This window comes from Nematostella vectensis, chromosome 3, assembly GCF_932526225.1.
Source record: "Nematostella vectensis chromosome 3, jaNemVect1.1, whole genome shotgun sequence".
Classification (NCBI taxonomy): domain Eukaryota; kingdom Metazoa; phylum Cnidaria; class Anthozoa; order Actiniaria; family Edwardsiidae; genus Nematostella; species Nematostella vectensis.
This window is the reverse complement of record NC_064036.1, coordinates 6,960,017-6,972,224: the sequence shown is the minus strand read 5'-3', so window position 1 is coordinate 6,972,224 and position 12,208 is coordinate 6,960,017. Positions and strand designations below refer to the sequence as shown.

General features: G+C 39.8%; 2 protein-coding genes across 3 annotated transcripts in view; both read left to right on the top strand.

Moving 5' to 3' along the window:
• The first annotated feature begins 3,677 nt into the window (after window positions 1-3,677).
• LOC5513609 (caspase-3) lies at window positions 3,678-7,582 on the top strand. The gene is made up of 4 exons (XM_001633845.3): window positions 3,678-4,074; window positions 4,967-5,044; window positions 5,393-5,860; window positions 6,307-7,582. The coding sequence occupies exons 1-4, from the start codon at window positions 3,693-3,695 to the stop codon at window positions 6,660-6,662; spliced, it is 1,284 nt and encodes a 427-aa protein (XP_001633895.2). The 5' UTR covers window positions 3,678-3,692; the 3' UTR covers window positions 6,663-7,582.
• Window positions 7,583-10,210: 2,628 nt separating this feature from the next.
• The window catches only part of LOC5513624 (nucleoporin NUP188), a 33,423-nt gene continuing 31,425 nt past the window's right edge, over window positions 10,211-12,208 (top strand). For both annotated transcript variants that reach the window (XM_048724634.1, XM_048724633.1), the window contains exons 1-3: window positions 10,211-10,340; window positions 10,638-10,692; window positions 11,425-11,498. In XM_048724634.1, the coding sequence (XP_048580591.1) occupies window positions 10,327-10,340; window positions 10,638-10,692; window positions 11,425-11,498 (143 nt within the window). In that variant the 5' untranslated portion in view covers window positions 10,211-10,326. The remainder of the gene's footprint in view (window positions 10,341-10,637; window positions 10,693-11,424; window positions 11,499-12,208) is intronic.

Here is a 12,208-nt window from a genome sequence, read left to right as displayed (position 1 = left end):
TCCTCTCCCACTATTGGAAAGCAGTTGACGGGATAATGTTGGATTATCTCACGTGCTCCTGAAAGGACAACACGTTGTTGTTACTTCGAGCGAATCAATGTATCGTAACCCGAAGTGGTTCATGAGTAACGCATTAATGGCTGAATCCTGGCTTCTGGACGCCGTGTGAACGACTTAACCAAGAATGCGAAAACTTTCTTAACCTGTGTTTGGTTTCATTTACGCTATTTTATTATTTATTTGATACCTATGAAGCACTTCGGGCTACGACACAGATTCTCCGAGTGCATTGAAACGCGGAGTCAGAAGGGTCCTCAAAGGACTAAATATATATTCAAATAACCCATAACCCAGTTAATTGTCGCCCTAGTGAGTACAAAGTATTCTATATTTGTTAATGAAGGGCAAGCAAATCTAAATTAAGCTTTGTTGTCGGTATTGAGTGTTTTCCGTTGTTTATGTACACTATATAATCGTAATTTTAGTAACACTATCACTAGCTACAATAAGACGTCTTCGCGCGTACTCCCTCTTCCCGTCTGCGCCAATGGTTAAGCGTTGATTCGTTATTACATTAAGCGGCGAAATTTATTTCATTTAGCGTTAGTATTACATTAATCGCTGGTACTACATTAAGCCGCGAATTTTATTAGCGTTGGTATTACATTAAGCGTTTGTATTACATTCAGTGATACAAGGACAACGATATCAAAAAAGATGCGTTCGCGCTTGGCGTTCAATTCCAAACAAGTTGCAATGAAATAAGCAAAACATAAAGGCCAGAGAAACATTACAGGACCAAGATGGGGTTAACCGACTAGCGACAAACGGCCTAAAAAGTAACCGACTACCGACAAAACATGAAAAAAAAAAAACTAGTGACTAGCGATAATTATACACAGATACAGATAACCACGGTAAAAAAAAAAAACTGCGAACACAAATATAAGATTCTTTAGAAAAATAGATAAGAGAAAAAAGGGAAAAGAGAAAAATATGCTCTTTGCCTGGGATTGAACCGGTGTTTATGCAAACTAAAAACGCAAAAAATAGAGACCATACATCCAGACGTGCGCTGAATCACCGTATGGCAGCTAAAGCTTTACGGCTAGGCTGGAGATTTCGGCTCCAGCACCGCTATCTAGCGAACTGTGTAACACACAGGTGCCGAGGCACCCGCGCATTAATAGGGAGGCAATAACCAGGTTCCTAGCCCTTAAGACCTAAGTCTTATACGGTTACGCCACACACAGCAAGCTGTGACGTAAGGTAAAAAATATCGAGGTCTTCCCGGGCGCCGTGGGTCCCTTGGGGAGCCCGTCACCATGGAAGTGGTATCCTAATGCACGTACGCATGGTCTCTGTTATTGTTCAAGACACAACATCAGCAAATAATAAAACGCGTTGTTTTTAAGCTGATGTTTTAAGATTCATTATCTCATCAAAAGTTTGCTTAGAAAATGCTATTGATCATTTTTTCAAACACTAAAATCAAAAATCATTAAGAACATTTTCAGTTTTAAAATGCTCCAAAAATTAGAACAGACCAGCCATGACTGAAAATTAGACGTTCTTATATAAAAAGGAGTGTACCTTTCGTACACGCTAAGCAGCAGATAACGAGATGAGATCCGCCAAATCTTGGCAGTGCCGTAGCAGGCCTCGAAATATTTAAGGAAACATTAATAAATATCGGGGCACAGCCACGCCCCAACTGGTCATTTCATTAATTTTTTAAAAATTATTGAGGGGGGGGGGGGGCACGTGCCCCCAGTGCTCCACCCCCTGCTACGGCCCTGGCTTGGTGAACGATAGAACTGCCATTTCTACCCTTGTGGCTGACCAACAACAAACGAAGCAATGAAATTGGACGTTTTGACTGACTGCTCCCAATGGCAAATAAACAGCGGAACGAAAAGACAACTCGTTTTTTGTTGTCATTGGCTTGATTTCAACGAGAATATTTATATCTCGCAAAAATACTTTTTAGTACTTCTCCTTGTTTTCCTAAAGAAGTAAAAACACTTGCAACATAAGCCTCTCGTCAAATAAAAATAAAAATTTTCATTTATGCACTTGGAAAACTTAACATCTTACTCATGATAAAGAAGCAGCTTCGATGATGATTTCCACCTTCTTTTTTTCCTAATTACAAGCTTCCTCTTTTTCGTATTCCGCGACACAAAGAGCATTCCTCTATAAGATGCAAACACCAACAGGCCCGTAGCTAGGATTTTGGAACTCCATCCTACCAATCACTTTTGCTGCTTTTTTAGTGCTTAGAAATTTTCCTTATCGGGAAAAACCTTGATTTGTGCACATTGTCACACTTCTAAGTTATTTTTGTATGTGTGAGCAGTCGAAAGCCAAATGTAACAAAAAAAATAATAGCCCTCCCCTTTATTATACTGAGCCCTCCCCCCTCCTTCAGCGGAAAGCTAGATCCGCCCATGGAGCCCCCTGCTCGATTTGTGAGAGACGCGTGGACGTGTATCAGACAGAGTCAGGTGCTCTTTAATGTCCAATGTTTCTGACGTAGCCGTTCGTCCTTGCGTAAGGTCCCCATCAATAATTGCATGTATGATTGTTTATACAGCTGGGCAGGGCATACATGATACAGGGGGCCGAAACCAGCTGGCCGGAACTAAAGCTGCGTAGGGGTTTACAGAGTTTTAAAGGATGGTGTTTTCAGTGTTGTTTTTGCGTGAATAATGGTGGCGAGTCAAGGGGTGACTTTGTCGAACTGGTATTCTATAAGGCCTGGGCCTACACGCATAAGGCTTGGCACGTGGATCAGCCAGCTTTTTGATGGCCTCAACTAGCTCGGTCAGATCTTGGCTTCGAGCCAATAATTCTTCTGGGAGTCCCCATAATATTTCTCAGAAGTCAAGGCTTTTCTTTTTTGCCGAGTAAGACGGCCAAGCTTGCTGATCACGCTTATTTCGACATCTTGCTAAAGGCCTTGTTAAACTGGACAAAAGTGGGCAGAGTCTTCCCGAGTTTCTTATTCCCCTTTTGACCACTATTATATCATATTTTTCCCCGAAAGCTGATAGAAATATGCGTCGGCTAAGCACTTTGTTATTTACCATAGAAAACAAAAAAAGTGTCGTTTCCGCCACACCCGATGTAAACATACGTGTACTATGGAGAGGGTCTCATCTAGTTTTCATCTACCCGACAGGACTGTGCTCGTATGCCAGTCTTTCTTCGTATACCCACAAAGGGATCGGGGCCGGGCACAGTTCTTTTTTCGTCAAAAACGCTTAGGATTTTTAAGTGCTCCACCCCAAGTACGTGATCTGTGTTTGACATTGACCCGTGTATACTTCCCTTTTCCGTTTTCTAAACTCAGACAAAAGATTAATTCTCGGAAGTGCTAACCGCGAAGAAATAGATGACGTAACGGGAAAATCACCGTCGTAACATTTCCCATGAGTCATCGCTTTTCTTCTGCCGAGTAAGACCATGACGATGTTGGGAGGGGGTAAATTTGATTTTGCTACAATTTGAAAATATCCCGAATATTGTGTAAGTGTCAAATTAAGTTGTGTCTGATTCAAGATGTGGTATTTTGCTAATTGTTAAAGTTAAAAGGTAGTATTTCATAATGATTTGTATCATTTTGACGATGGTTTAGTTATCAACATTAAACCCACCCCTCCCTACAAACACATTTCATCTTATCGGGGATGACGTCACGTTCGCCTTATAATTCCATTGAAGAGAAGCTTTCCAAATCAGCAGCGAACAAGCAAAACACTGTTAAGGTTAAGTTTGATATTTGTAGCGTTAATATGGATCCCGCACACAGAAGGACCCTCCGAACACATAGACTAGATCTTATTAAAGATCTTGAAGCCGATAAAGTCGCTTCAACGCTTTATGGAGTTGGAATTTTAGACGAAACGGACTTAGAAGATATAAAAGCTGCCAAACCATCGCAGGAAAAAGCTGAAATTCTACTGGATAAACTGCCAAAGAGGGGCCCAGATGCCTTTAGCAAGTTTTGCGATGCCTTGGAGGATATCTCACCACATCTTGCATCCTATTTGAGACCCTCTCAAACGAAAGGTAATTTTAGCAACCATGTTCCAATAAAATATGTAATCGAGATGCGATATGCAGTCTGAGGGAGAGGGGCGTTCTTAAAGTGTTCTGTCTCCCCCTGTCAACTTTATTCGTTCCTTATTTCTTACTATACTACTCTTTAACATGAACTATCTGCTATAGTCTTTTTATATTGTAAGCAAGAATTAAATATCCTCTGTCTTTATTGCTGTTTTAAAGACGATGAACAGATAATTCCATCCACAAACCTGCTCAGACCTGTTCATGCATAACGGATAAGCTTTAAGATTTTATACGTCCAACGTCTTTTTGAATTTCTGGTAATGTTGACTGATAAGCCTACGATGAAGTCCATGGCCAGAACAGTCAGTAAATTTGCTGAATACTCCTTTATTCTGTACACAGTATCACTATCAATATGCTTGTAAAATGGTAGTTAGAAAGGAAACCTAATTTAAATAAAAAAGTTCTTAATGTCTTGTCAATAAAAGTATGCATTTATCCTATTAGTTAAGATCTTAACATGTGCTAGTAGTTAGTATACCGGTCAATAGTTTACTTATAACGCACAGCATCATTGGTTTTTAGTTTGAAGTGGATATTTAGGTTGATTAGTTTTTTGATGTGTAAAATAAATGTGCGTGCAGTTGTAACAAGAAAACACAATTGCTTCAAGTTTACAGTATGTTTTAGGGGCTGGGTCCTTAATTAAAAGGGGCATTTAAGTTAGGCCAGGAATAGCGCTTTTTTGGCTTTCAGGAATACGATTTAATCCTGGTCTAATTTATGCTTACAGTATAGCAGATTTATTAGTGCTATTTCTCCTTTCAGTGATTGGCTCCTGTTATATAAAATGTTGCATTGCTGTTATTCAATAGTTTGTATGTGATTTTAGATTCTGGGAAGCTATCAGGAGATGTAGAAGATGGTGCCGCCCAGGGTCCTATTGAATCTGTTGATGGTGGGAATGCAGGTATGAATGGGGACTCACAAAAAGTTGTTGCAAGCTCACGCACACACTAATAAAAATACACCCTTTAAAATGAGCAAAAAGCCATACACCATTTGATAAGCTAAGGGTCAGAATGGGATAGAAGTGAATATATTTGTGTTCCAGTAATATTTTGCACTCTCTGTGTTGTTGTAAAATCCTGAATTTGATACTTAATTACAAAGATATGTGCATAAATAAAAATCCAGAGCTTTCATATTTACACAAAATGTTTTTTTCTGTGGTATGCAAATATGGTGGCCAGGGGGAATTCTGCATTTGCTTCATTGATTCAGTATAGACATATAATATTGTTGTGTTTGTTTGTAGAAGGCGGTGGATTGACTGTTGATGGTGGGCTGAATATATTTGGCAGCAGCTCCAAGTCATCTAGCCCTTCGGGAGACCTTCATATTTATAAGATGGACAAGACACCAAGGGGTGTAGCAGTCATTATAAACAACAAAGATTTCCTTCCTGCATCAGGCATGCATCGGTACCCTCGCAATGGCACCAATGTAGACAGAGATTCCCTGGAAAAAACTTTTAAGGCCTTGCAATTTGATGTTGAAGTTCACAACAATAAAACGACCTATGAGACTAACAGAATTATCAAGGAACTTGGTCAGAGGAGTTATTCTAACTACAATGCTATGATCTTTGCCATTCTTACCCATGGTGAGGAAGGGATACTCTACACCACTGATGGAACGATAGAGATTCGAAGCATGATGAAGGCATTCAAAGGTGACAACCTTGTTGGCAAGCCTAAAATCTTTATCTTCCAAGCCTGCCAAGGTATGTTTTCCCCTTATGGCATGTATTCAAAGTCTAGCACAATAGTTGGCTCTTCTAAATGTTTATGTGATAAGTTTGGAAATTTGAGAACTCTTTTTGGGGATTAATAGATGTATTGACAAAAAGCATCATTTTAGAAGGAATGTGAAATGGAATGTCATTAAAAGTTTGTTAAAGTTTGGCATAATGCACTGGAATCCTTTTGGTAAATTATAATGATCTAATGCAAGTTGAGCAAGATATTCCATTACTTGTTTTGCTTGTACTATTTTATACAACTCAATGCTTCAAAGAAGATATTGTGTTCTCATACAATCTATGGGTCATACATTATACCTTGCCCGAATTTACAGCCCTATGCTAACTCATAAGCTGCTGCATCAAATGATAGTAAGTAGAGAAGCTGCTGTGCTTTTTAAAATAAGGTATCTATCCTCTGTGTCCAGGACATGAGTATATGGATGGTAAAGATGCCACCGATGCCGGCCCCGAGGATGCCAATCGTGTTCAAGTCCCAGTGGAGGCAGACTTCCTGTATGCCTACTCCACCGTGCCAGGGTATTACTCATGGCGTAATTCTGTTAATGGATCATGGTTTATCCAGTCCATTTGTGAAGTGTTCAACAAGCACATGCACAACATGGATGTGCTACGGATGATGACAAGAGTGAATAGCTTAGTGTCTACCTACCAGTCTAGAACAGGTGACTACTATTCTGATAGAAAGAAACAGGTTCCTAGTATTGTATCTATGCTCAGAAAAGATCTTTTTTTCTTTCCCGAGAATGTAACCCAGAATTAGGTGACCACATAGGACAGAGAAAATAGTGCTCTAAGGAATTCCAGAAGCACTCTGTTTCTAATTTGTATGCCAAAGAAAGAGAAACAAGAAAAAACAGAAGTATTGAAGCAGACCAGAATTTAGCCAGTGTTTTCGTAACATAGGATTCAATGGTTAGCAGCAAAGGTTTTGTCGAAAATTGACTTCTTTTTATACATCTTACTGTACTGGTAGTTGGGTTTGGCAATTTCCCTAAATTTGAATGTTTTGCTACCATTCTTTTTTTCATTAGGAAGTACTGTATTATAATATAGGGTATTTTAAAACATATATCAATGTTCTATTGCTGGTGTTAATTTGCTGTAAATTGCATATTTAAAAAAAAAACCCTGTTGTTTATCATGATTAAAAAAATAATGTTTAAGACTAGAAAGGATACTATTTTACTAACCAGGAATGGAAGCTATGCTGCAATGGTTTTGAGGAAGACTGCAACATATGTATATAACCTAATTGTTAATTTTAAAAACAATTGATGTTATAACTCATCATAGCAACATAATGTATTTCTACATAAATATTGATTTCTTACATTTGCAAACATGATATTTTTTTGCACTTTATAGATAATGGCAAGTATGTGGATGTTAGAACTCACCGTAGTGATTGATTAAACTTAACAAGCAACACTAACTACTAGTTTGAGATGCAAAGACAGACAAAAAACAAATGATTGCATGAAAAAGTATGCAAACGTTTATGGATTAAGCTTAATCACTCTGTAGTTCTGTATCATTTTAAGATTTCTTGTAAAATCAACCTTAATGTTTTTTTATTTATGAAAGGATCGTAGTTCTTGTTTTAGCTTGTTATTCATTATACAAAGAAGCTATAGGATAAAACTAATGAACTAATAAACAAAACTGTATGTGAGGCTAAAACAAAATTTATTTTTTAAGTCTCAGCTGTTAGTAGAATCATTAACCATCTTTAATCTCAAACCATATAAATACCTGCAGCCTTCAACACCAAAGGGATGTGTTGTACACATGAAGGGATGAGTGGTGTGCAAGAAGGGATGGGTGTTGTGCAAGAAGGGATGTGTTGTACACACGAAGGGATGGGTATTGTGCAAGAAGGGATGTGTTGTACACATGGAGGGATGGGTGTTGTGCAAGAAGGGATGTGTTGTACACATGAAGGGATGGGTGTTGTGCAAGAAGGGATGTGTTGTACACATGAAGGGATAGGTGTTGTTCAAGAAGGGATGGGTGTTGTGCAAGAAGGGATGTGTTGTACACATGAAGGGATGGGTGTTGTGCAAGAAGGGATGTGTTGTACACATGAAGGGATAGGTGTTGTGCAAGAAGGGATGTGTTGTACACATAAAGGGATTGGTGTTGTGCAAGAAGGGATGTGTTGTACACATGAAGGGATAGGTGTTGTGCAAGAAGGGATGGGTGGTGTGCGAGAAGGGATGGGTGTTGTGCAAGAAGGGATGTGTTGTACACATGAAGGGATGGGTGTTGTGCAAGAAGGGATGTGTTGTACACATGAAGGGATAGGTGTTGTTCAAGAAGGGATGGGTGTTGTGCAAGAAGGGATGTGTTGTACACATGAAGGGATGGGTGTTGTGCAAGAAGGGATGTGTTGTACACATGAAGGGATAGGTGTTGTGCAAGAAGGGATGTGTTGTACACATGAAGGGATTGGTGTTGTGCAAGAAGGGATGTGTTGTACACATGAAGGGATATGTGTTGTGCAAGAAGGGATGGGTGGTGTGCGAGAAGGGATGGGTGTTGTGCAAGAAGGGATGTGTTGTACACATGAAGGGATGGGTGTTGTGCAAGAAGGGGTGTGTTGTACACATGGAGGGATGGGTGTTGTGCAAAAAGGGATATGTTGTACACATGAAGGGATAGGTGTTGTGCAAGAAGGGATGGGTGGTGTGCGAGAAGGGTGGTGTACAAGAAGGGATGGGTAGGGTACAAGAAGGGATGGCTGGTGTGCGAGAAGGGATGGATGGTGTGCGAGAAGGGATGGGTGGTGTGCGAGAAGGGATGGGTGTTGTGCAAGAAGGGATGTGTTGTACACACGAAGGGATGGGTATTGTGCAAGAAGGGATGTGTTGTACACATGGAGGGATGGGTGTTGTGCAAGAAGGGATGTGTTGTACACATGAAGGGATGGGTGTTGTGCAAGAAGGGATGTGTTGTACACATGAAGGGATAGGTGTTGTTCAAGAAGGGATGGGTGTTGTGCAAGAAGGGATGTGTTGTACACATGAAGGGATGGGTGTTGTGCAAGAAGGGATGTGTTGTACACATGAAGGGATAGGTGTTGTGCAAGAAGGGATGTGTTGTACACATAAAGGGATTGGTGTTGTGCAAGAAGGGATGTGTTGTACACATGAAGGGATAGGTGTTGTGCAAGAAGGGATGGGTGGTGTGCGAGAAGGGATGGGTGTTGTGCAAGAAGGGATGTGTTGTACACATGAAGGAATGGGTGTTGTGCAAGAAGGGATGTGTTGTACACATGAAGGGATAGGTGTTGTTCAAGAAGGGATGGTGTTGTGCAAGAAGGGATGTGTTGTACACATGAAGGGATGGGTGTTGTGCAAGAAGGGATGTGTTGTACACATGAAGGGATAGGTGTTGTGCAAGAAGGGATGTGTTGTACACATGAAGGGATTGGTGTTGTGCAAAAAGGGATGTGTTGTACACATGAAGGGATAGGTGTTGTGCAAGAAGGGATGGGTGGTGTGCGAGAAGGGATGGGTGTTGTGCAAGAAGGGATGTGTTGTACACATGAAGGGATGGGTGTTGTGCAAGAAGGGGTGTGTTGTACACATGAAGGGATGGGTGTTGTGCAAGAAGGGATGTGTTGTACACATGGAGGGATGGGTGTTGTGCAAAAAGGGATGTGTTGTACACATGAAGGGATAGGTGTTGTGCAAGAAGGGATGGGTGGTGTGCGAGAAGGGTGGTGTACAAGAAGGGATGGGTAGGGTACAAGAAGGGATGGCTGGTGTGCGAGAAGGGATGGATGGTGTGCGAGAAGGGATGGGTGTTGTGCGAGAAGGGATGGGTGGTGTACAAGAATGGATGTTTGGTGTAGAAGAAGGGATTGGTGTTGTGCAAGAAGGGAAAAATGGGTCATTTCTTATAAAGGAATCTTTATTTTTTTATTTAAAAATACTATGCTTTTTCCATATGATACCTGCCCAACCCCACCCCCCTCCTCAGCCATTCCTAGGTACGTGCCTGCATCTGGTAAGCGCTTACCCTTAAGGAGAGACTGTAGCTTGGCCATACAGAATAGTCCCTTGTTACGATTACCAGGGTTTTCAGACAAATAGAGGCAACTAAAAAAGAATCTAGAGACAGGAGATATTTCGCATAAAGGATAGAAGTGCAATATTCAATACACATCGGGGATGATTTTATTTTATTCAGAATTCACTGACAAAAGTTCCCGTAATCCGAAACTTGCCCAAGCTCTACACCTACCACCCTTCTCCATGCAAAAGCAGAAATATACTGAACGGGCTTCCTGTGTAAATTACCCACAACCCATTGTAAGCTCCATTTCGTACAAAATCCAAAATGGCGGGAGGAATTGAACAGGAATGCCGATGGATCAATCTATATATTTTCCCCTTTTGCTGATTTGACGACACTCAATCATGGAAATCAAACTGTAAGTCATGTCAGCTATTATACAGGTCATCTCTTTTTAGTTCGTATCAGCATACATGGTAAGCTTTCAAAAATATATCCTTTCTCTTGCGTTTTAAGGGGCATTTTAATGTTTGTAGTTGTCTATTTGAAGAATTCGTAAGCTAGCAACTTCAAAGTCAATCTGGCTAGTGTACTAATAGTAGACAGATTGACTTTGAAGTTTCTGTAAAGTTGTATAAGTAAAATCACCGTTGTCACTACGATTTTGCTGTGTTATCGCTAATTATTTGTTATGCTGGTAATTTTTATGTTGCAGGTCCAATAGAGGCCTTTGGCACATCATTACAGGACGTGTTTCCCCTCAGCATCCGGTAAGACACAATCCTATTTGTTTTAGAAATTTTCTTAAAATGCCAATAAAAGGTAGAACTTTTTCACAAACACCTGAAAAGATAAAAAAGAAAATTAACAACTGACAGAGTCACCAAACAAGTAAATGCAATTTATCAAAAGACATGTTTAGTCTACTTGCTGTCTAAATTTTGCATACTGTATGTCTATACCTAGGAAAAGGTTTAACTTTTATCAAGCCCAATGCAAAACCAATCCAAAGTCTTGTGTTGTAACTATATAATAAGAACTGTGCAACTGAAAGATCTAAAAACTAGTTGCACTGTCTAGAAATTCTGACTTTGAGCCCTTTATTGTGTGTACACATACTGTACTGTGTGTGTGATGTTGGATTCAGCACTTTTTGCCATCGTGATACAGGAATTTAAGGACACTCGTAGAATCCAGGATAGAAATGTTGTATGGGATCAAGATTAAAAAAATATGATTCAGGATTTTGGGATTTTGGTCAAAGAATATTCAGGATAATGGGATTTGAAGGGGCAATTGTTGGTTCTCATAGTGAATTATGGATGTGCTGTAGACTGCAATGAGTAGTTGTTGTTTAGTAATATGTAGTAGTAATCTGAAAGGTTTTATGTAAAGCATACACCATCTATTAACGACATTTATTTTCCACTTTTTTCTATTTGCATTTTAATTCCAATCATCATTCTTACTGTTATGCTTTTTTGAATGTAATATGTATAAAGCAACAAGTGGCTGAAGAACTAAGACAGAACAAAGACAAACTTCTCAATGGAATACTCACCTATAAGCCACACAGGTACAGTTACTACTTTATCAGGGGTCAGTTTTTGCACTTTTCTTTTTTATCAGGGGTCAGTTTTCACACTTTCTTTTTTATCAGGGGTCAGTTTTTGCACTCTCCTTTTTTATCAGGGGTCAGTTTTCGCACTTTTCTTTTTTATCAGGGGTCAGTTTTTGCACTTTTTTTTATCAGGGGTCAGTTTTCACACTTTTCTTTTTTATCAGGGGTCAGTTTTTGCACTTTTCTTTTATCAGGGGTCAGTTTTCGCACTCTCCTTTTTTATCAGGGGTCAGTTTTCACACTTTTCTTTTTTATCAGGGTCAGTTTTTGCACTTTTCTTTTATCAGGGGTCAGTTTTCGCACTCTCCTTTTTTATCAGGGGTCAGTTTTCGCACTTTTCTTTTTTTTATCAGGGGTCAGTTTTTGCACTTTCCTTTTTTATCAGGGTCAGTTTTCGCACTTTTCTTTTTTTTATCAGGGGTCAGTTTTTGCACTCTCCCTTTTTTTTATCAGGGGTCAGTTTTCGCACTTTTCTTTTTTATCAGGGGTCAGTTTTTGCACTTTTCTTTTTTATCAGGGGTCAGTTTTTGCACTTTTCTTTTTTATCAGGGGTCAGTTTTTGCACTTTTCTTTTTTATCAGGGGTCAGTTTTTGCACTCTCCTTTTTTATCAGGGGTCAGTTTTCGCACTCTCCTTTTTTATCAGGGGTCAGTTTTCGCACTTTT